The sequence below is a fragment of the Gymnoscopelus braueri genome (assembly GCF_963280865.1).
Source record: "Gymnoscopelus braueri genome assembly, chromosome: 9".
NCBI classification, from domain to species: Eukaryota; Metazoa; Chordata; class Actinopteri; order Myctophiformes; family Myctophidae; genus Gymnoscopelus; species Gymnoscopelus braueri.
The window spans coordinates 50785067-50811880 of NC_137610.1; the positions used below are offsets into that span (position 1 = coordinate 50785067).

Sequence of the window (26814 nt, forward strand, 5' to 3'; positions counted from 1 at the left end):
TCAATGCAAGTGGATGGGAGGAGAATTCGGGTGCCCTCTCTATTATTTTTAACTCTATGCAAGCTGCTCATCAGGAGCAGTTAAAGGGGCATTTCACTTCAAAACATTTTGTGGGGTGGGGGGGTGTCATTATCACGCCCAATTCTGAACTTCAAACTCCATTTTAACCATGTTTCTGGTGACTGATATTGTCCTTGTCAGGCTAGCAGGCTGTCATAGAGGTACATGAGGTACAGCAGCCCGCTTATCAGAAGGTTCGAAACCCCGGCTCCCCCCTGGTCCTTGAGCAAGGCACCATGTTTCTGGTGACTGATATTGTCCTTGTAATGCGTGAGGGGACAGTATTGTTTAATTTATTTAAATATGTATGTGTCAGGTTCATACAGTATCTGTCAGACAGAGACATGTAAACGATAGGCCGTATCTTCCGTCCTGCACTATCCCTTGGCACTATACCCACTACCCGTTAATTACGCAGGGTGTAAAATTAAAGTTCTCTATAACCACAATGTGTGAGTAATAATTCTGTGTATCACATATAATTTAATTCTAAGCCAACGTCATATTGCTCTTCACTCTTCCATGGGCAGAGAGACAGAGAGAGTAAGGGCACTGGGGATAATGTCTTGCACAGCCTGGTCTTAAAGGCAATGGCATCTGGCACGGTGATTGGTTTTATTAATGTAAAAACAAAACCACACCTATGCATAATGCAAGTGGTCCTCCATTTTTTCACCAGCAGAGTCCAGTGGTCCTCCATTTTGTCACCAGCAGAGTTCAGTGGTCCTCCATTTTATCACCTGCAGGGTTCAGTGGTCCTCCATTTTATCACCTGCAGGGTTCAGTGGTCCTCCATTTTGCATATATGCTCCTCTGTCGTATGTAGGGCAGGTTGTGGTTTAGCTTCCTGTCATCAAGATCGCTGCCACTTTCCAGCGAAACCACGTGATGATCAGATAAGGAGAGCTGACGTGTCACACATATAGACACGGACGACAGCGATCGCCGATCAGTGCTGTTCAGGACATCAAGTGTTGATCAGTGCTGTTCAGGACATCAATTGTTGATCAGTGAAGTTCCAGACATCAAGTGTTGATCAGTGAAGTTCCAGACATCAAGTGTTGATCAGTGAAGTTCCAGACATCAAGTGTTGATCAGTGAAGTTCCAGACATCAAGTGTTGATCAGTGAAGTTCCATTTGAGAATCCAGTGTGAGTGAATCCAGACATGGATAGAATAGGGATACTTTTCCTCCTTCTGTGGAGCTCAGGTAAGACTCTGTTTTAATGACACTTGTTGGTTGATGTGGATGTGAAACACACTGAGGCACAAAGCTAAGACAACCAGAGTACCGTTGGATGCTTTACTGTGTGTGTGTGTGTGTGTGTGTGTGTGTGTGTGTGTGCGAGTGAGCGACACGTGAAGTGAAATGATTTTTTTTATCTTCGGCTGCCATGATGTCATAATGTCAGGCTGCCGTTTGTTTGTTTGGATCCATTAGCTACTACCTTAGCAGCAGCTATTCTTCCTGGGGTCCACACAGAAATAAATTACATTACATTACATTACATAACATGAAAACATTTTACATCACAGTATCAAAAACTAATGCACACTTAAAATACAACCAAAATTAAAAATATTAATCAATCTTGATTATATGGTGTCATAGCCTTAATTATACATGAAATATATAAGAGTACAGACACACCGTATCTGCCTATGTGGTCTGTACAGAGTACAAGTGGTGATTGTGTGTGTGTGTGTGTGTGTGTGTGTGTGTGTGTGTGTGTGTGTGTGTGTGTGTGTGTGTGTGTGTGTGTGTGTGTGTGTGTGTGTGTGTGTGTGTGTGTGTGTGTGTGTGTGTGCGCGTGTGTGCGCGTGGTATACAGATTGGTCAGGGGTCAGATATATTCATAAACAGCTTAGTATGGAGTATAACAGTGGTTTCACGTCATCTCCCACCTGGATATATTTTGTGTCACGGACCCCCATACAAGATCTGTGTTGTTAAAAATATTCCTAAATGTTTCGAAAATATAGCTCACAATCTATAAGCCGATGTACCTGTATATAAGGTTGTTCTACTTTAGTTTATTCTCATCATCATATGTCCAGCTCAATGGCTGCTGCTGCTGCTGCTGCTGCTGCTGCGTTGATGTAGTTGTCGGGTTTATCTTATTTATTGATTGTTTGTTTTGTTATTTGTTTTTGTTATTTTTGTTGTTGTTTTTTTTGGGGGGGGTGGTGAATGTGTATACTGGTGCTGTGAGGAGGTTTAGGAGGTGAATGAGACACTAACAGTGAATCACAACAGCAGTGGTGCTGCTGATGTTGTGAGAAAGCAGTGAGGTTCCATGTATTATCTCTGATTATGTGTTGTGAAGGTGGTCTGTACAGAGGACAGGTGGTCTATGTGTCGTGAAGGTGGTCTGTACAGAGGACAGGTGGTCTATGTGTTGTATAGGTGGTCTGTACAGAGGACAGGTGGTCTATGTGTTGTATAGGTGGTCTGTACAGAGGACAGGTGGTCTATGTGTTGTATAGGTGGTCTGTACAGGGGACTTATTCTCACTGTTACAGATATTGTTTTATTGTTTAATAGGATCCCCATTAGCGTTTGCCATGACAAAAGCTTGTCTTCCTGGGGCCCGACACAGACAAACATTTTAACAGAAACATTCATTACATCAACTTTACAATCACTATAAAAAAAAAAAAAAAACTTAATCACTTATCCCTTACACTTATCACTGTTACAGATATGTACATAGAGTGCTTATTGTTATCATCATGGACACCATGGAAGCTGCTTGTTTTGACTTGTTGTGTTGTTATGACCAGGGGGTCTATTGGTGATTTATTTCCCTGCAGAACGGTATTTTAATGCATTTAATGCGCAAATCGCGCACAATTTATTTTACCTTAAAGTAGGAAACATGTTTTTTTATAGAACATTTTTTAGCTTGGTTTTAGTCTTTTTAAACTAATAAACATTCAAGGAATGCCATGAATTATTGAGCTGAAACTAAAAGTTTGTTTTGAACGAGTATCTTTCTCTTCTTCTACGGTGGCTGAGGCATTGCTGCGTGCTGATAGGATACTGGCAGCCGGGGCTACTGAAGCCAGAATGCTGTGTTGCTCACCATGTAGCCTATAGACCTTGAATATTGAATATTGAATATTGAATATTTTATTAGGCAAAAAATGTAAAACAGCACAATTACATTTACAATACTTTGTCTAACAGGTCCGTTCATGAAAGTCCTTGTGGACTTGTTTCCAATGAGGGCCTTGGTATTCAATTCATAGACATATATAGTGGCACCACAGTTCAATATTAATACAAATAATACAGAAAAAAGATAACACTATGTACAGGAAACAGGAAACCTTTATTTTTTAACTTGCACATAACGACACAAGTGGTTCCAACATAAATCTGCCAATGACCTAAATCCCAATAATTAACAATAGCCTTACTATTATTGTGTTGCGTTACAGAACAATACAGGAATGGTCGGCATCAACAGAAAACAAAGTCAGCAGGGTCAAAGAACAGTAGCATGTTTATTTCTCTCTCGTGCCCATCTCGTCTGTCACAGACTGTGTAAGTCCTCCGATTCCTCCAGAAACTCTCATCACGAACTGGATGATTGACTGGTGTTGGATTCCATAAGATGACAGAAGGGTTGAATCCCCCTCCAGTTGTTTGTCTGTGAAGATCAGCCGCATGGTCTCAGTGGTCACACACACACACACACACACACACACACACACACACACACACACACACACACACACACACACACACACACACACACACACACACACACACACACACACACACACAAAAGAGAGCAATTGAAGTACATTTCACAGCACTTTTTGTCTCCGCCAGGCCGAAGGCATGGTGGAGAGTATGTTTTACCCTCCGTCCGTCCTTGTGTGTCCGTCCGTCTGTGAACACCTAATCTCCGGCACCATTGGCTAAGCTTCGCAGGACGTACTGTGACAACACAACCTCTATTACAACTTCCTGACCTGGCGGAGACTTGTGCTCCGAGGAGCACATTTTCTAGTTGTTGTTGTTTTTGTTTTATTTCAACAAAACATGTTGCTCATAGCCCAAGCTGCTTACCAACGTTGCCTGGAAGCCTTTCTGCAATTTTCTCTTTCAGCTGCAACACTGTCATGGCCTTCATTTGATCCTCTGTGTTGCACAAGTCAATGACCATATCTCCCTTGCATCCTTTCAAATTGACCTGGTAGATTTTACCCATCTTTATCCACGGAGCCGCTGTCTGTAGCTGTGGTGTCACGGTGCGGAGCGGCACCCGCTTGACACCGCAGTTATGACTGCCGCTCTGTGGATTCGTTTATAGATGCTAGGAGTGAGGATACATGCTCACTTGTAAACCTGTTATGCAAAGTAGCCATTTGGGTAGCCTACGTGGCTGGTGAATCTGGGGGGGGGGGGCAGCGTGTTCTAGCCAAATCCCCCCCCCCCCTACGCACCGTACCTTGTGGGTGCGTGTTAAAATGTACCGGTGGAACGCCGTGGTACTCCGTGTGGCCCCCATGACACCACTGGTTATGACCCTATATCAGGGGTGGGCAACTGTGATGATAGAGAGGGCCACTATACTGTATTTATACATTCACTCCAGGGGGTCACATTGCATATTGTTAGGCAGACACCTCTTATCTCCGTATTTTTACTTTTTTGAAGATTTATGCCGTACTTCGCCATTCTATGTCACACAAAAGTAGCATAAATAGCTGATCTACAAGCTCAAAACTGCGACGCGTTTTGAGCTTGTAGATCTGCTATTTTTGCTAATTATGATTTTTTTTTTCAAATGCATTTAGTTATACTTATGTTAACTTTATGAACTTAAATACAAATACATTGGACATAAAAAAGACAATAGCATTAATACTAGTCATTAAGCTACTAAAATAGACTGAAGTAAATAAAGTGGGTCATGTTTGTATGTTTGGAATTGTAACAGCTGAAATCAATAATATATCAATATTCCGATATTAACCTACGGGCCGCATTAATTGAAGGTGGGGGCCGCATGTGGCCCCCGGGCCACCAGTTGCCCACGTATGCCCTACAGTATATGGTCATGTGTATTTCCCTGTGTGGTGTTTTGTCCTGTGAATGTCTCCTCCCCCTCATTGGTATGGGGGATTGAGTGGTGCTGATTGGTTACCAGCTGGTGTGTGAGTGGTGATTGGTTGTGGTTGAGTGTGAGTGGTTGATTACTGGGCGGAACTAGCTGGTGATTGGCTCCTGTGACGATGGGCTCAACTATGAAGCTGGAGGTCACCAGTCCTCTGATGTCTTCATCCTGACCAGTTGTGTGTGTCAGTGTTTTAGATTTGTGTTAAAGAAGTTGTTCACCCAAAAAATTACTTATTTTCTATCAATTACACACTCCATGAGTCATTGAATTCGTTGAGATTTTTTAGTTTTTATCGCATTCCTAAGCCAATAATTTGATAACCGGCGGTCTCTCCGGTAGGAGACACAAAGAGTTTTCTTTGTGTCTCCTACCAGATACATTACCATCTTTATTATTATCATCAAATTATTGGCTCAGGAATGTGACAAAAACAAAACAAAAATGAATTCAATGCTTCATGGGGTGTGTGTAATTGATTGAAAATACGTTTTTTTTTTTTTTGGGTGAACTACTCCTTTAACATGGATGGCTTAGGGTACAACCTTGGTGTTAACATGGGTTAGTGTACAGTCTTGGTACTGTAGGTGTGTGTGTGTGTGTGTGTGTGTGTGTGTGTGTGTGTGTGTGTGTGTGTGTGTGTGTGTGTGTGTGTGTGTGTGTGTGTGGGGCACACAGAGGGGTCAAAGGTCAGATATATTTATACACAGCTCAGTATGGAGTCTAATATAGGGGTTAGTGTGTGTGTGTGTGTGTGTGTGTGTGTGTGTGTGTGTGTGTGTGTGTGTGTGCGCGGCACACAGAGGGGTCAAAAGTCAGATATATTTATACACAGCTTAGTATGGAGTCTAATATAACAGTGGTTTCATGTAATCTCCCACTAGGGATATGCCAGCGAATGTCTGATTTTTCGAATATTCGTCACAGTCTCCATAATCGAAAATTATTTTTAAAATTAGATTTTATTTATATATATATATATTTTTTATTTAACTTTTTATGGCTTAGTTTCAACCAACATATAGGCTAATACTAATACTACTACTACTAATAATAATAATAGTATTAATAATTGTAAATGGCCAATTTGTTTTACTGTAAACTTGGAAGAAGCCAGCAGCGCAGTCTGTGCAGAGTGCAGGCTGCTGCTGCTGCTGCTGCTGCTGCTGCTGCGTTGTTGTAGTTGTTGGGTTTATCTTATTTATTGATTGTTTGTTTTGTTTCTTGGGGTGTGTGTGGGGGGGGGGCGCAGTCTACGATTTCACCCCTGTTCATCCTTGTGTCTTTGAGCAGCTCATCTCCGGCACCGTTGGACTGATTCGCGTGAAACTTTTGCACACACACACTCCCTGGAGGCCAAGGAAGAACCTCTGCCCCAAAAGGTCCACAAGGCCTGTTATAGCGCAAGCAGGAGGCAGATTTTTGCAAAACAAATTTTACTTCTACAGATTTTTTCCAAACCTCAAAATTGCACAAAATGCCGCAAATCATGAACGCATCGTCTAATTACTGTGAAACTTTAAACACATCCATACATGTTACGTTATGTATGTATGTTATACTTATATTGATCATTGTCTTCATCAGTGAGTGTTGCACTATAGGATGTCATCAAAGTACATGTTAACTGTAGTCACTATTAGCTCTCACAGGGAGCTCTGCAGCACAAATGTCCTTTTCTTGAGGTCACTTGACCCCCTGAAAACTTCTCTCAAAGGACATCTTGTCCTGTACTTTAACAGATAAACCACAACAACCAACCAGCTGTTACACTGAAGCTCATTTAGTTTTTTATGTTTCTCCTCAGCTCTCCAGAATGAACCAACACACAACACAACAGGTAAGACTGTCTGTCTGTCTGTCTGTCTGTCTGTCTGTCTGTCTGTCTAAAACTCATATTGTAACCAGTGAAATATGTAGATATTTGTATGTAAAGTGAATAAAAGGTGAGTCAGTAAATACAGCAGCTTCACTGTGTCAGTGGTGTGTTTGACAAAGAGAGGAAACACATCCCAACCTTTTTAAAAATGGTGATTAATAAGTTTAAATTTATAAGGTTATTTATGTATCAATATGTTACATTTATGAGCGTATTAACCCATTGAGACCTGAGGCCCATTCTACAAAATGTCTTCTAAATCAGTAGTTCTCAACCCTCTGTGTGTCAAGGACCCCCAGAATGATATGTAGTTGCACACGGACCCCCATCTGAAAATGTGTTGTGCCAGGGACCCCCAGAAAATAAGAATTGTGTTAAAAGAAATCTGACTAATTCAAAATATTCAAAACATTTCAAAAATAGCAGATCTACAAGCTCACAGCACGGCACAAAGTGACGTGCTGTGAGCTTGTAGATCTGCTATTTTCTAATAGCCAAAGCTAAAATCTAAAATGAAACGGATGCTTTCCCGGTTTTTGTATATTTTTAAAGGTAAACAAACTCAAATGTAATGTCTCACTTTCTCCAGAGGTGGAGCCCTTCCTCATCGTATCCACCGACACAGAGCTGATGAAGATCAGCTTGGACGGCTCCAGCTCCACAGAGCTCAAACAGGTGAAAACCATTAGACATAACAACACATCCTATGTAATCCTATACAATATTCTACACACACTGCTTTTGACATGCTGGAATGTATTCCTGTCTGAGACTAACACAACTGATGTGGTGTGACAGGACTTGAAGGAGGTGAGGGCTCTGGACTTTGACTATCAGCAGCAGATGATCTACTGGGCAGAAGAGGACCCCCCCATGATCAGTCGCATGCACATCAATGGCAGTGACGTCCAGGTCAGTGTGACAATGACAACGATGAGGATGAATGACAGGGAAGAGAAACTGAATTCAAATTACTTACAGTACACGTGTAATTCGGAGTACTTATACTTCTATTTAAAATACTTTGTGACATCAGTGTTAACCCATTAAAACCAGGAACGCATCTGTGTTACCACTTAAACCATTATTTTATACTTTGGCTATTCAAAAATAGCAGATCTACAAGCTCATAGCGCGGCACCGAGTGCCGCGCTATGAGCTTGTAGATCTGCAATTTTGGAAAAATCGTGAAAATGTGTGCAAATCTTTGAATTTATAAGTATATTTTTAACATTTGTAACATTTTTAACTCAAAGCTTTGCTTCTGGGGGTCCCTGGATCAAAATATGTTTTGGGGGTCCTTGACATGAAAAGGTTTGAGCACCACTGATATATTGCAACATAAGTTAGGATTTAGAAGACATTTGTAGAATCCTCAGAAGCAAAGATTTAGTTAAAGATGTTCGCTTTAAAAATATTCAAAGAGTTGCACACATTTTCACATTTTTTCAAAAATAGTAGATATACAAGCTCGTAGCGCGGCACCGAGTGCCGCGCTTTGAGGTTGCATATCTGCTATTTTTGAATAGCCAAAGAAATCTAAAATGACACAAATGCGTTCCCGGTCGTAATGGGTTAAATATATAAGCAGAAAACAGGGTGTTTCAGTCAGTTAGTGTACAGTGTGCTCCTTGTGAGCCGTGAGGATGTGAGTTTGAATCTGACTCCTGGTCTCGCATGTTTATCCTCTTTCTGTCCTTGGTTTCCTGTCTCTCTACACCAGGGCTTCACAAACTGTCACATGACAAGGACCACAAAATAGACACACACTCTTGCTGGGGCCCACAATCTAAAAAATGGTGTTGTGAGCTTGTAGATCAGATATTTTCAAAAAGAAACATTCAAAATAGAACATTTTTGAAACAAAACACATGTGTGAACACTGCTCTACACTACCCTATCTAAAAAGTATTATAGTAACTGCATAAAAAATATAAAACAATAAAATGGTGAGTATATTCAGAGTACATGTATGGTTGATTGACAGGTCCTTCACAACACGTTGATCAGCTTTCCAACCAGTCTGGCTGTTGATTGGGTGGCAGGAAACCTGTACTGGTGTGACATTGTCAGGGAGACCATAGAGGTGTCCAAACTAAACGGGTCGTACAGAACAGTCCTGGTCAACACCGGCCTGGACCAGCCAGAGGCCATGGCTGTGGATGTACGCTACGGGTAAGAGCACTGTGGTGACATCATGAACCTCACACTGTGGTGACATCATGAACCTCACACTGTGGTGACATCATGAACCTCACACTGTGGTGACATCATGAACCTCACACTGTGGTGACATCATGAACCTCACACTGTGATGACATCATGAACCTCACACTGTGATGACATCATGAAGCTCACACTGTGGTGACATCATGAACCTCACACTGTGATGACATCATGAAGCTCACACTGTGGTGACATCATGAACCTCACACTGTGGTGACATCATGAACCTCACACTGAATGTATCAACCATCCTGTGAAACGCCACAGATACAAGATTGAATTACATCTTAAAAAGTCACTTAATAGATGTTTTTGTAGTAGAACTAGAAGGGTAGAGTTTACCTCATGAGGAACATTTAAATAGTATCATGTAAGTTGTCACTCACTGAAAAGTGTGCTAAATTGAGTGTGTAATACTTCCTTGTGATTGGCTGTGCTTTCTGGAGCTTCTATGAGGCAAATTCCAAACATAAGACACCTAAGTATTCTAAAACAAATCATATAAAGTACAGTATGTCTGATTTGTTGTGAATAATGTGTTGAATGTTGTTATTGTTATTTATTCCCTATGTGTCCCTCCCCTCCCCTGCGTGGAAGACGCACGCACGCACGCACGCACGCACGCACGCACGCACGCACGCACGCACGCACGCACGCACGCACGCACGCACGCACGCACGCACTACATGCACGCACGCACTACATGCAAGTGTGAGTTACATGTTCACACAATGTAAATAAGCTGTTGGCTTCATTGTGTTTTATCATATTGATAGTGGTGGAACAATTATGTATTTTTACATATCGTTGATGTCGGGGGGGAAAACTCATGTCCAAAAATCTGTGTTCCGATGTAGTTATTATTTAGTCTCAAGCTCTTTATTAATACTTTTCATTGGTCAAATATACTGTATATAAAACCCAAAGACACACTAAACCACTTTCACTTTAAATAAAAAAAGGCAATTTTATAAAAAGATATACAGGCTCACAGTGTGTGACATCGTGACGCATTGTGAGCTTGTACATCGGCTATTTTTGCTACTTTAATGTGACACTGTGGTATTGTGGACAATGTAGGCATTAATTTACAAAACAAAACATTTTTTAAATATGGAGATACAAGGTTTCTGCCCGACAACAACAATATGTTACATTGTCAGTAAAGATGTCAAACAGTGACCCTGACTCAGTGTCTCCCTGACAGGTACTTGTACTGGATAGACAGAGGTAACAACAACCGCCACATAGAGAGGATGGGGATGGACGGCACCAACAGGAGCATCATCGTGAAGGATAAGATCTACTGGCCCTACGGCCTGACGTTAGACTACATCAACGATCACATCTACTGGAGCGACTACAGGGAGGACCACATTGAGTTTGCCAACCTAGATGGAACCAACAGAGACACAGGTCACACACACACACACACACACACACACACACACACACACACACACACACACACACACACACACACACACACACACACACACACACACACACACACACACACACACACACTGGAAGAAGTACTAGATTATTTACTTACTGGAGTTCCCCAGGGGTCTATTCTAGGACCCTCCTTTAATCTTCTTTATTGGATAAAAGGATTACATTAGATATCTTTGCAGAAAATAGCCGATCTACAAGCTCATAACATGTTACAGTGTGACACGTTGTGAGCTTGTAGATCTGCTATTTCCGTTGTATGTCTGGCCCAGAATAGAATCACTAGGGTTCATGTGGTTAAATTAACACTCCAGAGTGTAAAGCTCCTTACACACCGGGAGCGATTTTTTCATGCGAATAATACTTTAAAAAAAAAAAACCTTTTAAAGTCAATGCAAGCTTCACGGAGCGAAAAAAGCGAAGAAGCGAAAAAGCGTCTTTTATTTATTCGGAACGAGTCTGAATTTTGCGTATATTCGCATAATCGCCGGTGTGTAATGACCTTTACTGTGGATAAGAATGGATTATGTTTATTTTTACATGAAGAAAAAAAACAGGTAAACAGTGAGAACATTATTTACCTTTGTAAACTTTATTGATGCATTTTAACTCTTGTTATAATATTCTTTATAATACTTTGTTCATCTATTTTATAATATTGTGACTCTTTTGGTTTTGTGTGTCTGTAGTTGTGAGTCAGAACATTCACGACATCCGGGCTATTACTCTGTTTGAGGATCACATCTACTGGATAGAGTGGGAGAACAGTGTGACCGGCTCCATCTACAGAGGCAACAAGACTCAGGGAACCAACAAGACCAAACTCATCAGCAACCTGAACTATCCATTTGACCTCCACATGTATCACCCCTATAGACAACCTGAGGGTCTGTACCACCTACTGTATACAACACTCTCACTGTTCACTCTCACTGGGGGCGGCCATAGCTGAGTGGTTAGAGAGCCCGGCTGGGCAGCCAGAGGCTCTACAGTAGTTGAAGGAGGTTCCATTCCAGTAATGTGTCCATGTGTCCCTGAGCAAGACTCTAAACCCCTAATAGCTCTCAGAGCGCCGTAGAATGGCTGCTCACTGCTCCTAGTAGTTATAGGATGGGTAAATGTTGTTCTGTTATAACCACACATACTGTATGGATCACATGTGTACAGTATCACTTCTCCAACATCACCATAACTTTCCATGGATGAATTACTGTTTGTGATTTAGTTTTTAGCAAGGTAAGAGGAGATTTACAGTACAACCTCCTAGTTGTTTACAGGCAGACAGGGACTATTTTCTTGTAGAAATTATTCTGAAATTGATGTTAAATACAGTTTTATTTGGGTTGTCTGTGATTTTCATGTTGCCATATTTGGTGTTTTATCAAAGCAATAAACCATGTGAGGACGTGGTTTACAGTGATTGTAGAACAGTTAGAGGGTTGTAGTCACTCTGCTCTGCATCGTTCCTAACAACACCTCATAGCTGCTCTAAACTCACATTAAAACACAGCCTGGTGTGGCTTATTGCTTTATTCTAACATATAGGTGTGTGTTCTCATGTTTGTTCCATGTGTGCATGTTTTCTCCACCCTGCAGTGGCCGGTCACCCGTGTCAGACCAACAATGGAGGCTGCAGTAACCTGTGTCTGCTCTCACCTGGAGGAGGCTACAAGTGTTCCTGTCCCGCCCACTTCTACTTGGCAGCTGATGGCAAGCAGTGCATGTCCAACTGCACTGCCAGCCAGGTGATTCACCTCGCCTTCACTTGTGTTACGCTGTATGACTTTATGTCTCATGTCTGCTTTTGATACATTACTGATTCTAACATAATCCTCTGTCTCCCCCATCAGTTTGTTTGTAAAAATGAAAAGTGCATTCCGTTCTCGTGGAAATGTGACAAGATAGACGACTGTGAGAACTGCTGTGAGTTGAGAGCACGCACGCACGCACGCACGCACGCACGCACGCACGCACGCACGCACGCACGCACGCACGCACGCACGCACGCACGCACGCACGCACGCACGCACGCACGCACGCACGCACGCACGCACGCACGCGCACACACATCGTTGGTACAGAACGATGGACAGTTGTGTGTTGTGTAACTTTAGAGAGTTGATGAAGCTACAGGAAGACTGTGGTCACTTGTAGCTTCAGTCAGCAACATACACAGTCTGCTTGATATTTATGACAAATGGCAACACCTTGATGATGTCACATGACATAAGATGAAGTTACACCACACAGAGTTGCAGGTACATGGCTTGCTTTTTATTATTGTCCAAGATATTAACTGTCAAATGTGATAGGAATATAAATACATAAATTATGTAATTTTGTAATAAAATTAGGTCAGTGAAGATCTCAATTCAGTTCAATGGATTATCCCTTGGCAATATGCAGTTATTAGATTTTTCAAACAGAAAGCGACACAATTAATTGTATTTGCTCTATCAACAAACTATATTTCCTAAAAATTGTTGTCAATACTGTATACATATTATTTTAATCTATTTTGATATACATCATACATTTCATCATTAATTATCAGTCATTCCCAGCTTGTGAATATCAAATAAATATCATCAAACAGGAGAAACACGGGATGTATTTCAACACATCAACAAGCTGCTGTATTGGTAGAGAGGATCCATGTTCTCTGTTACAGTGAAACTCATTTATTTGATGATTTTTCTCCTCAGCTCTCCAGGTTAAACCAACACACAACTCAACAGGTAAACAAAGATGAAAGAAGAAAAGATTATCATAGATTACAGTGTTATTATAAGATGATGTAATGCTGTAATGAAAGTAATACTGTTTTAATGCTAATTCTGTACAGAGTCTGATGATGTCAGGTTGTTGGGAGGAACCAGTAACTATACTGGTTGTCTAATAGTGATGAAACATGTGTAAAGAACACCAATAGTTATTTAAGGTGTCTTGTGGCCAGGTCTTAGACTTAGAGTATGGAAATTAGACTTATATGAGCTCTAGTCAGGTCTTAGACTTAGAGTATGGAGCTTAGACGTATATGAGCTCTAGTCAGGTCTTAGACTTAGAGTATGGAGCTTAGACGTATATGAGCTCTAGAGGAGGACATTGTTTCATGTTTAGTTAGACGTATATGAGCTCTAGAGGAGGACATTGTTTCATGTTAGTTAGACGTATATGAGCTCTAGAGGAGGACATTGTTTCATGTTAGTTAGACTTATATGAGCTCTAGAGGAGGACGTTGTTTCATGTTAGTTAGACGTATATGAGCTCTAGAGGAGGACATTGTTTCATGTTAGTTAGACTTTAATGAGCTCTAGAGGAGGACATTGTTTCATGTTAGTTAGACGTATATGAGCTCTAGAGGAGGACATTGTTTCATGTTAGTTAGACGTATATGAGCTCTAGAGGAGGACATTGTTTCATGTTAGTTAGACGTATATGAGCTCTAGAGGAGGACATTGTTTCATGTAAGTTATTTTCTTTCTATTTGAGTATTGAAATATTAATTTAGTTTGTTTATGGGCTCACTGTTAGAAATGTATATTGTTGCATATCTATTCATTTTAGGTTTTATTTAACATTCAATATTTGTCTTTCTCTCTTTGTACAGAGGTAAAGTTAAATAACTTGTATCTGTGGTGTTTAAAGTTCTGTAGGCATTCATATAGGATTCTTGTAACTTCTGTTTTGTTTTAATTAATTCATATTTTAATTATAATTAACACTGCATACGATGGGACCCTTTTTTTTTATTTCTAAATTCTCTCTCTCTCTCTCTCTCTCTCTCTCTCTCTCTCTCTCTCTCTCTCTCTCTCTCTCTCTCTCCAGAGTCAGTGAGGTTGGTGAATGGGACTAGTGTGTGTTCAGGCAGAGTGGAGGTGAAGTCTAATCAATCGTGGGTCTCGGTGTGTGAAGGTGACTTTGACCAGAAGGATGCAGAGGTGGTCTGTAGGGAGCTTGGCTGTGGGGCTCCTTCAGTCCTCCAGGGGGCGCTCTTCGAAGAAGTGGAGGGTCCAATGTGGACCAAAGAGTTCCAGTGTGAAGGCAACGAGTCTGTTCTCCTGGACTGTAGAATCTCAAACTCAACTAGAAATACCAGCTCATCTGACAATACTGTTGAACTCACCTGCTCAGGTAAAAGACAAACTATACTTTGGTTTAGATTATTACTTACCAAAATATGAGCTATTATATGTGATATGAATCTAAAAGTGTAGAAATGCTTTGTTTAACTGCATACTCTCTGTACAGTCTGATCATGTCAGGTTGTTGGGCGGAACCACTAATTGTACTGGTTTAGTAAATAGTTATTAGTGTGCACATGTAAATACATCCATTTGTTATTTAACACATTCACTGCCAGGTATTAATTAATTAATTCATCCGCCACTACCAGTGTTTTTACCTTATTTTGATGATCCACGGAGAGCCATGGAAGCCATGATGTGAAGACGGATATAAACAAAGGCTGTCTGGGGGGAAGGGGAAGGTCTCGTCTATCCACCATAACAAAAACATTGTGACGGCGATCGTCTGTTCCATTGTTATCGTCAGTTCAATATGGCTCGTTTTCACCAAAAAACTCAGTCTAGGAGAAGAAATCCAAGCTAGATGTGTTTTTATAAATCTCATAACATAGAGTGGACGGAGACATTTTTGGGGGATGACGTCATTTCCGGTTCTATCGTTCTGACTGTTGATGAGGATTGACATTTTAGTTATTTTCTTTGTGGAATACATGTTGAGTATTTGTCTTTCTCTCTGTGTGTACAGAGGTACAGTTTAACAACTTGTATCTGATGTGTTTAAAGTTCCATATTCATATAAGATTCATTTAACTTCCGTTCAGTTTTAATGAATTCTTATTTTAAATTATAATTACTTTTATAACATTGCGCAAAATGGGACCATTTAGTTTTTTATTTATTCTAAATCATATCTCTCTCTCTCTCTCTCTCTCTCTCTCTCTCTCTCTCCCCCCCCCCCCCACCCCCAGAGTCAGTGAGGTTGGTGAATGGGACTAGTGTGTGTTCCGGCAGAGTGGAGGTGAAGTCTAATCAGTCGTGGGTCTCAGTGTATGAAGGTGACTTTGACCAGCAGGATGCAGAGGTGGTCTGTAGGGAGCTTGGCTGTGGGGCTCCTTCAGTCCTCCAGGGGGCGCTCTATGGAGAAGTGGAGGGTCCAATGTGGTCCGAAGAGTTCCAGTGTGAAGGCAACGAGTCTGTTCTCCTGGACTGTAGAACCTCAGACTCAACTACAAATACCAGCTCACCTAATAAGACTATTGAACTCACCTGCTCAGGTAAGAGACTTTAAACTTCAACTGTAAACTTTAGATTTGGATGATTACTTACCAAAATATGAAGTATTTTATTTGATAAAAGTGCTCCATATGGGTAACATTATGACAGTGAAGATATCTATATCTCTCAATTCGATTAATGTTGTTTGTTATAAACAAACTGTTCATTTTCATTCCTGTATACATTTTTTTTCATCTGTTATATAAGTCATATATTTCATCATTTACTCATTCCCAGCCTTTGAATATCAAATAAATATCATCAAACAGGAGAAACAAAGGACATCTTGTCTTGTATTCCAACACATCAACAAGCTGCTGTATTGGTAAAGAGGATCCATGTTCTCTGTTAAAGTGAAACTCATTTATTTGATGATTTTTCTCCTCAGTTCTCCAGGTTAAACCAACACACAACTCAACAGGTAAACAAAGATGAAAGAAGAACAATTGAAAATAGATGACAGTCTTGAAGGTATTTTAATTAAAGTAATGTTTTTTACTGCTTATTTTCTGTACAGAGTCTGATGGTGTCAGGCTGGTGGGAGGAACCAGTAACTGTAGTGGCATGCTGGAAATGAAACACCAGGGAGAGTGGAGACCATTGTTGGCTTGGTTTGACTGGAACAGGATGTCCTCATCTGTGGTGTGTAGACAGCTGGACTGTGGCTTTGCTGTCTCAACAGAATTTACTTCTCTTTCTACACGTCAAGCTGGATGGGTGATTCCATCTTCCTGTGTTGGCTCTGAGTCTTCACTGATGGAGTGTGGAGCAGTAAAGTCTTATGATTCCACTGTCACACTGAAGGTGAACTGTTCAGGTAAAACAATTACTTCAACAATGACACTAATCTTTACAATCTCTTAATGACACTAATCTTTACACTCTCTTATATAATTGCCCTCTCTCTCACACACTAGCTTGTCTCTATAGCTTGTCTCTACTGTGCATACGTCTGTCCTTCTATATCTGCATGTCTGTGTGCCTTTAAAAGTTGTGTCATTATCAATATCATTTAAAACGTGCCATTTTGTTTCATCTGAAGTTCAAAATTGATTAGACACGTTTACAGAGCTCCATTTGTTATTTAAAGTTTATTTTACTAGATGAATACATATTGAGTCACATTACTGGATAGTAGAGCAGATAAGGTCTACTCTATGTTTAGACTTAATAGAGTATGTATGAGTATGAGTTCCAGATGCATTCTTTAAAGGTTTCATGACGTTCAGTTTTACCACACATTAAAAGTCTTTGTCATGGTCCTTCAAACGTGTATAAAAAGTTTTAACAAAACATTCCACTCCATTGATCCATGGCAGGTGTTTTTCTCTCACATTTCTAAAGCCTTTTCAACTGCAATGAAAAAATAAATCTTTGCCTGCGGGTGTCGCTGTTGAGGGATTTTGCCTGTCAATCATCGCCTCTGCTCTGCCCCCCCCCCCCCAAAGGAAAGGATAGGGGAGGGGAGGGGCGAGGAGGAGATTGGGCGGGATTAATGGCCTGTGACTTCACTGCCCAAGGGCCAAGCTCAGATTACTTTTCAGCCTAATTATTCAGAAAACCCCAGACCACAGAAAATCCACTGAATGTTCAAAGTTCAGATTTTTTTGGGTGTAATTGAGGTCATAAACCCCCCCAAAAAAAATGAAAATGAATGTCATAGAACCTTTAAAGATTCATGTATCCTATCTTGTGGTTTAATGCATTTACTTTTTAAATCATAATGCTTACTCTCTCGCCATACTGCGCAATACATCCCCCCCCCCCCAATTCCCCCCCCCCCCCTCCCCCTCTCTCTCTCTCCAGAGTCTGTTAGGTTGGTGAATGGGACTAGTGTGTGTTCAGGCAGAGTGGAGGTGAAGTCTAATCAGTCGTGGGTCTCAGTCTGTGAAGGTGACTTTGACCAGCAGGATGCAGAGGTGGTCTGCAGGGAGCTTGGCTGTGGGGCTCCTTCAGTCCTCCAGGGGGCGCTCTATGGAGAAGTGGAGGGTCCAATGTGGACCAAAGAGTTCCAGTGTGAAGGCAGTGAATCTGTTCTCCTGGACTGTAGAACCTCAAACTCAACTAGAAACACCAGCTCACCTGACAAGACTATTGAACTCACCTGCTCAGGTAAAAGACAAACTATATCTTTGGATTATTACTTACCAAAATATGAACTTTATTATGTGATATGAATCTAAAAGTGCTGCATACATTTGTAATACCATTAGGAGAGTAACGAAATCTTTATATCCAAATTCAATTCAGTCCATTGTATCATATCTTGGCATGATGCAGTAATTAGAATCACAGAGGGTGACAAAATTAAAGTTATTCGCTATCAACAAACACATAGTTAATTCTATATTCCTGTATACAACTTATTTTCATCATTAAATAGCATCAAACAGGATAAACAAAGGACCTCTTGTCCTGTATTTCAACACATCAACAAGCTGCTGTATTGGTAGAGAGGATCCATGCACTTTGTTACAGTGAAACTCATTTATTTGATGATTTTTCTCCTCAGCTCTCCAGATTACACCAACACACAACTCAACAGGTAAACAAAGATGAAAGAAGGACAACTGATTGTTTACAATGCTTTCATGTAGTAATCATGTATCCTCTGCATTGGTGAAATAATGTAATCTTTTAAGTAATAATTATTTCTCTCTCACAATACTTTGAGTGAGACGGGATGCTATTGTATCTCATTTAATCAAAACATCTCTCTCTCTCTCTCTCTCTCTCTCTCTCTCTCTCTCTCTCTCTTCCCCCCCCCCCCCCCCCCAGAGTCAGTGAGGTTGGTGAATGGGACTAGTGTGTGTTCAGGCAGGGTGGAGGTGAAGTCTAATCAGTCGTGGGTCTCAGTGTGTGAAGGTGACTTTGACCAGCAGGATGCAGAGGTGGTCTGTAGGGAGCTTGGCTGTGGGGCTCCTTCAGTCCTCCAGGGGGCGCTCTCTGAAGAACTTGACACTCCAATGTGGACCAAAGAGTTCCAGTGTGAAGGCAACGAGTCTGTTCTCCTGGACTGTGAAACCTCAAACTCAACTAGTAACACCAGCGCACCTAACACGACTGTTGAACTCACCTGTTTGGGTAAAAGACAAGCTATTTTCTTGCTTTGGATTAACATTCAATACTAAAAGTAAGTGCATTGCATTAATGTTTACTCTATTGACTCTTTACAGTGATTGATAATGTCATGTTGGTGGGAGGAGTCAGTAACTGTACTGGTAAACTGGAGATGAAACACCAGGGAGAATGGAGGCCAGTGGATGGTGGGTTTCACTGGAACCTGAAGTCATCATCTGTAGTGTGTAGACAGCTGGACTGTGGCTCTGCTGTTTCAACAGAAAGGAGTTCTGGTTTTACACATCAACCTGTATGGAGGATTACACCTTACTGTGCTGGTTCTGAGTCTTCACTGAGCGACTGTGTCATAATGGAGACTTTTGGTATCAAACGGAAAGGTTTGATTACAGGCAGACCCACAGTGATCTGTTCAGGTAACGAAAAACAATGACTTGAACAATGACAGCAATCTTTACAGTCACTCATTTAATCTGTCTGTCTGTCTGTCTGTCTGTCTGTCTGTCTGTCTGTCTGTCTGTCTGTCTGTCTGTCTGTCTGTCTGTCTGTCCGTCTGATATACTGTCTGTCTCTCTGTCTGTCCGTCTGATATACTGTCTGTCTCTCTGTCTGTCCGTCTGATATACTGTCTGTCTCTCTGTCTGTCTGTCTGTCTGTCTGTCTCTCTGTCTGTCCGTCTGATATACTGTCTGTCTCTCTGTCCGTCTGTCTGACATACTGTCTGTCCATCTGTTTGACTATCCATTCATCATTTTATCAGTTTACATGTGTTCGTCTGTGCATTCGTGCACGCGTGTGCGTGTGCGTGTGTGTGAGGGTGTGGGGGGGGGGGACTCGTAGGGGCTTGTAGTCTCCTATGAGCTATTGGCGAGGATCTGATGATGATAATGTATAGTTTTTAGTTTTTTTTTCCTCTTTAATTGATTATGAATGCGTTTCTTATTTATTGATTATGTAATTCCATATGTATGAAATTATTTTACACTGAGTATATTGCTATTTGCCTTTCTTTGTGTGTTTAAGGGTTCATTAAAATGCTTGCCTCTGATGTGTTTAGATTTCAAAATGCATCCATAATGGATTTATATATTTAATAGTGGATTCATCAAATTATCTTCTAAACTCTCTCTCTCTCTCTCTCTCTCTCTCTCTCTCTCTCTCTCTCTCCAGAGTCAGTGAGGTTGGTGAATGGGACTAGTGTGTGTTCAGGCAGAGTGGAGGTGAAGTCTAATCAGTCGTGGGTCTCAGTGTGTGAAGGTGACTTTGACCAGCAGGATGCAGAGGTGGTCTGTAGGGAGCTTGGCTGTGGGGCTCCTTCAGTCCTCCAGGGGGCGCTCTATGGAGAAGTAAACACTCCAATGTGGACCGAATACTTCCAGTGTGAAGGTAACGAGTCTGTTCTCCTGGACTGTAGAACCTCAAACTCAACTAGAAACACCAGCTCACCCGACAAGACTGTTGAACTCACTTGCTCAGGTAAAAGACAAACTACACTTTAGGTTTGGGTTATAGTTTTATAATGAACATAATCGTTTTGGGGTTGTTTACGTTTACTTTCTTGTCTCTACAGAGTCTGATGATGTAAGGTTGGTTGAAGGAACCAATAACTGTACTGGTCTACTGGAGATGAAACACCAGGGAGAATGGAGACCAGTGGATGGTTGGTCTGCCTGGAACCTGAAGTCATCATCTGTAGTGTGTAGACAGCTGGACTGTGGCTCTGCTGTTTCAACAGAAAGGAGTTCTGGTTCTACACATAAACCTACGTGGAGGATTACGTCTTCCTGTGTTGGGTCTGAGTCTTCACTGAGGGAGTGTGGAACACAGATGTCTGCTACTTCCTTGTACATACTGGAGGTGATCTGTTCAGGTAACAAACTACTACTTCAACAACAGTAATATTTACAGTTTATTTTACAGCCACAGCCCTGGGTTCTGCACCCCTCGTGACTGAAACCCCAGGAGGTTTAGAACTAAATAGTAATGTGTTTGTGTATGTTTTACTGTATATATGGTTTTGTGGGGATGTAACAATATTGTCATTATCGTGATATCACAACAACATACTGTATATCTCAAGATTATTGTGCGTCTCTGACGGCAACTGTCATTGGTATTCAGGTCGAAAATCGTATTGTTTTGTTTGAACAGCAGTGGAGTAATGAGAATGAAAAAGCCTCTACTTTGTAGTGAGTCATTTGTAAAGTCTGATGACAATCATGTTTTCATCATCAGCCTATCAAAGTGTACGACTTGAAATGTATTCTCTCTCTCTCTCTCTCTCTCTCTCTCTCTCTCTCTCTCTCTCTCTCTCTCTCTCTCTCCAGAGGCAGTGAGGTTGGTGAATGGGACTAGTGTGTGTTCAGGCAGAGTGGAGGTGAAGTCAAATCAGTCGTGGGTCTCAGTGTATGAAGGTGACTTTGACCAGCAGGATGCAGAGGTAGTCTGTAGGCAGCTTGGCTGTGGGGCTCCTTCAGTCCTCCAGGGGGCGCTCTATGGAGAAGTGAACACTTCAATGTGGACCAAAGAGTTCCAGTGTGACGGCAACGAGTCTTTTCTCCTGGACTGTAGAACTTCAGACTCAACTAGAAACACCAGCTCACCCGACAAGACTGTTGAACTCACCTGCTTAGGTAAATTACAAATTGTATTTTTGGTTTGGATTATCATTTTCTAATGATTAATATCATATTTTTTCTTTACTGTTTACTCTCTTGACTCTGTACAGAGTCTGCTGATGTCAGATTGGTGGGAGGAATCGGTAACTGCATTGGTATACTGGAGATGAAACACCAGGAAGAGTGGAGACCAGTGGATGGTTGGTCTGACTGGAACCTGAAGTCATCATCTGTAGTGTGTAGACAGCTGGACTGTGGCTCTGCTTTTTCAAGAAAGTGGAATTCTGGTTTTACACGTGAACCTGTTTGGTGGATTTCATCTTCCTGTGTTGGGTCTGAGTCTTCACTGAGAGAGTGTGGAACAAAGGCTTCTGGTAATTCCACTGCCAGACTGGAGGTGATCTGTTCAGGTAAAACAGTGACTTCCTCAATGGCATATATACATTGTCTGTCTGTCTGTCTGTCTGTCTGTCTGTCTGTCTGTCTGTCTGTCTGTCTGTCTGTCTGTCTGTCTGTCTGTCTGCCTGCCTAATGTATGTTGTTTGCACATTCACTTCAGTTTTAGGATAAATGAGAACCTAAATACATGTTCTACTTTCATTACATTCGACCAATAACTTTTGATTTGAAAATGTGATTTAATTTTTAAAAGACAAAAGTACTCATGATTCTTAATACATGAGCTGATTATTGCAGATAACCTGTGTCTTTGTGTTGATTTCCCTCAGTTTAGAATCAGACACAATTAGTCATCTGTCTGTTTAGAGCCAATGATGTTTATAATTAACGTATTTCCAATCTTTTGATCTTTCTCTCATTTGACCTTATTGTCATTTTCTCTCTGTGTATACATCTGTTGTTTCAGTCAATCACCTCTGTCTTGTTACAGATCTGCCATTTAATCCAAACATCACCTTCCTCTCCTCCTCCATGAATGGGGTTTCTGAGGGCCAGCATCAGGGGCCACAGGTGATGGAGGGTTACAGCTTCTCCATCACCTGCTCCATTCAGCCACAGTACCCAGGAGGATCCTTCCACCTCACCTTCACTGGATCCAACACAACACACAACTACACCCAGCCAGCTGTCAATCACTCTGCCAACTTCCTGTTTCCTGTAGCAAACCACACCCACCAAGGGAACTACAGCTGTATTTATCACATCAGTGTTTACTCAAATGACTTTTACTATAAGAGCCAGTTCCTATCTGTCACTGTCACAGGTAACCAGAATTACATTGACTTCAAAATATGAAACTCAATCAAGCAAATTACATAAAGCAGGATTGAATATGACATAAATTAACAAATGTAAAATAATTACATCAAATACACTTTTTAATGAGAGTTGATCTTTACTTAATGTTTGATGTTGTAAAATATTTCTCTCACAGCTTCTCATCTGACATCTAACATCCTCAAAGTTTCAGTCGTAATGCTGCTGCTGTTGGTGGTGATAAGCTATGTCCTCTATCGTGTCTGGAAGGTAATGTATACGTCTTTATTCAATCGTTATTCATCTTCATTCAATACCAGACCAGAATATAAATTAAGTAGTTCCACTGTTTGTATTGAAGAGAACCTGATCTGATCCAGTAAGATTATGTTGTGTGCTGATGTGTTTCTCCAGGCCACCAGAGGGCGGAGAGCAGAAGTGGAGACCAGAGTTTATTATAATGTAGGACGGGAGAACGTTGAGATGGTTTATTATAACGCTGTTGGTTCCGATGCTGAAGCTGGACCCAGTGAAGAGACAGAATACCACCAGTATGAAGAGATACACCTCCAAGGAAGGTCTGAAGCTGGACCCAGTGAAGAGACAGAATACGACCAGTATGACGACATAGATCTACCAGGAGGGTCTGAAGCTGGACCCAGTGAAGAGACAGAATACCACCAGTATGACGACATAGATCTACCAGGAGGGTCTGAAGCTGGACCCAGTGAAGAGACAGAATACGACCAGTATGATGACATAGATCTACCAGGAGGGTCTGAAGCTGGACCCGGTGAAGAGACAGAATACGACCAGTATGACGACATAGATCTACCAGGAGGGTCTGAAGCTGGACCCAGTGAAGAGACAGAATACGACCAGTATGACGACATAGATCTACCAGGAGGGTCTGAAGCTGGACCCAGTGAAGAGACAGAATACCACCAGTATGACGACATAGATCTACCAGGAGGGTCTGAAGCTGGACCCAGTGAAGAGACAGAATACGACCAGTATGATGACATAGATCTACCAGGAGGGTCTGAAGCTGGACCCAGTGAAGAACCAGGACACGTGTATGAGGTGGATCTCTAAGGAGTTCATGTCACATCCATCACATAACTGTCCATCACCTCAGTCAAGGTTTGAACATTTACACTGAACTGTAAATGTAGCAGAAAGACCATGTGAGGTTTAGAAGAGGCAGATAAAGTCTTCAGGGAAAACATTTATGAGGATACAAGTCAGAAGACAATGACACCTACAGGGAACAAGAGCTCTGTGTTTGAAGATCAGATCACATTGGACCGTGTCTGTCTTCAACCTCATGATGTTTCATCAAGTCATTATAATTATCAGTAATTAGTTATCAATAAATGCATCTATTGATCCTACTGTAAACAATGCATGTCTATGCAGCCCAGGTGTTTTAGTCATTGTTCATTTGTCATTCAGCTCATAGATTGTCACACAGTGAACCATCAGAGTCTGAGCTACACAACTATTAGTCTGGGAGGCATTGCGTCGGAGCTTGGACAACAGGGGCGCGGCCACTGCGTTGTGATTCAGATCAACAGCCAAATGAAGAAAAGGGGGCGGGATCCACATGCACTGGGTGTTGCATCTAAATAGGATCGACGGGAAGCAATTTCCCCTTGAGAAATTGCGGCCGCCATTGTTGTGTACTGCTGTTTGCCTCTCGTCGGACTTTTTAGACGAGTTGCACAGCTCTCAGACCGGTAAGAGGCGTGTCCGCTCAGATTCTGAGCGTAAGTTACATCCCGCCCACAAATACCAGGGCTCTGGCCCAGAAGTTCCTCGCCGAGCTGGCGAAAACTTCTGGGAACTCAGATTACACAACTATTGATCTCATTACACTTGCTTCTATTGGCACAATAGAATGTGGAGATGTGTTAATACATGTATATAGATCTTTTTTTATAATTAACTTCTTACTTTTAGATGTTTAAGTATTACATATGTTTAACACTGCTTTTGAGGATCTGTTAATAATAAGGTAGCATCATTATTTTATATATTTTTAGTTTTAGTTTTTTACATTTTTATCCCACAATTTTTGTAACCCATTTTTTCACCCAGTGCCAATTGCCTAAGCTTGTAATCCTGGTCGCTACTCTCCCTCTGCCAGCCTGGGGAGAGCCCCGAACTGAGCTCATGCTTCCTTCAATGCATGAGGAGTGAGCAGGCCGCTTCTTATCACCTGACAGGTGACATTTTATTGTTAATTACAGTCATGCATTGTGCCCGTCTTTTTTATATTGGGAAAAATTACTGTTTGATGTTTTTAAACAAGGCTTGTTATGAACATTACATCTTAATGTTTTTATTGGATAACTTAAGGGGCGTTCCCGTGGCCAAGTTGCTATTTTGTGACACCATCCTTTTCCCTAAAACACCTGTGCTACCCCTTACATTATGCATAGGTGTGGTTTGGACGTTACATTAATAAAACCAATCAGCATGCCAGGTGTCATTGGCTTTAAGCGTTTAGAGGCAGCACCAGCTGTCTTGTGCGTAATTAACGGGTATAGCACTTAGTGCCAAGGCATAGCGCAGGATGCAACATAGGGCCCTCAATGTATATTAATATGTTCTTATTTTTATTTTGTTACTTATCCTTTTATGTTCTATGTAACATCATCTGGGTTGATTTCTCATTTTGAACTTATTTCAGTTTTGGTCCATTATGGATGAGCCTATAAGATCCATCCAACCATTTAAAGTAAACCATTATGGATGAGCCTATAGGATCCATCCAACCATTCAAACCATTATGGATGAGCCTATAGGATCCATTGTGTGTTTTCAGAAGCAGAAGGACCTGCATGCTTCTTAATGATGTTAAAGTTCACTGTTGATTAGTCATCTGACAGCAGTGTTCAACACTTACTCATACAATATGTTATGTTTGATGTTTATTTTGTCACCGTAAGAAAATAAAAGCCAATAAAGATGAAACTGCTGAAGTGTTCCTCTCCTAAATGTGTTGTGTGTAATATGGAACGTTGTCATGGTTACCATGAACACAAACACATCCAACAGGTTTTCAATAGTTTCATAACAGCAGGAGACTCACAACATTTACAACAGGCATGTGATGAAATATTATCACTGATCAATCAATGACTGATTTACTGATCACTGATCAATTAATGTCTCATCTACTAATCACTGATCAATTAATGTCTCATCTACTGATCAATGTGTATTGAAGGATTGATTCAGGCTCTATAGCCAACAATATGGGGTGCCAGTCAAGACCAGGGAGTCAGAAAGTCCTTTTAGGGTTTTTACTTGCCAATCTACAAGCTCACAACGTGTCACATCCCGACGCATTGTGAGCTTGTAGATCGGCTATTTTCAAATGGCCGAAATGATTAATGTATGTTTTGTAATAACAATAAAAATGTACTAAGTAACTAGTAACTAAAGTTTTCAAATAATTGCAGTGGAGTAAAAGTATAATATTTGCCTCTGAGATGTAGTGGAGTAGAAGTAAAAGTACTGAAAATTGGAAATACTCCGGTAAAGTAAACATACCTCAAAACTATACTTAAGTACAGTACTTGAGTAAATGTTACTTGGTTACTTTACACCACTGTGTACAAGTATATATAGCGATCATTCAATGCTATCATATAGCCTATATACTGTAGATCACATTCTCTTATCCATGTGTAATGCCTCAACAACTCCTACAGTTCCAAGTGAGCTCTCGCCTTTGGACCACACGGTCATGGGTTCGATCCCGGGCCACCACCAAACTCAGTGTATGAGTAGCACGGCTTGGGGGGGGGGTGCATTAAGTCGTGCAGTAAGTACTGGGA

The 26814-nt window shown here is 41.2% G+C and overlaps 2 protein-coding genes across 5 annotated transcripts in view; both read left to right on the forward strand.

The window, feature by feature from the left end:
- The window catches only part of LOC308091342 (anoctamin-9-like), a 112880-nt gene that overhangs the window by 40119 nt on the left and 45947 nt on the right, over positions 1 to 26814 (forward strand). The window lies entirely within an intron of this gene.
- LOC308091599 (scavenger receptor cysteine-rich type 1 protein M130-like) lies at positions 1057 to 25824 on the forward strand. The gene is made up of 23 exons (XM_080437261.1): positions 1057 to 1270; positions 7000 to 7032; positions 7661 to 7746; positions 7870 to 7983; positions 9059 to 9246; positions 10505 to 10713; positions 11442 to 11639; positions 12349 to 12497; positions 12603 to 12675; positions 15755 to 16054; positions 16444 to 16476; positions 16573 to 16872; positions 17862 to 18167; positions 18568 to 18600; positions 18834 to 19139; positions 19232 to 19549; positions 20304 to 20609; positions 20704 to 21003; positions 21461 to 21766; positions 21862 to 22161; positions 22641 to 22973; positions 23145 to 23236; positions 23381 to 25824. The coding sequence occupies exons 1-23, from the start codon at positions 1228 to 1230 to the stop codon at positions 24059 to 24061; spliced, it is 5007 nt and encodes a 1668-aa protein (XP_080293387.1). The 5' UTR covers positions 1057 to 1227; the 3' UTR covers positions 24062 to 25824.

Coding starts and splice junctions, on each gene's coding strand:
- LOC308091599 (XM_080437261.1), top strand. CDS start 1,228: ATGGATAGAATAGGGATACTTTTCCTCCTTCTGTGGAGCTCAG. Junction 1,271..6,999: donor CCTCCTTCTGTGGAGCTCAG/GTAAGACTCTGT, acceptor GTTTCTCCTCAG/CTCTCCAGAATGAACCAACA. Junction 19,550..20,303: donor ACCCACAGTGATCTGTTCAG/GTAACGAAAAAC, acceptor CTCTCTCTCCAG/AGTCAGTGAGGTTGGTGAAT.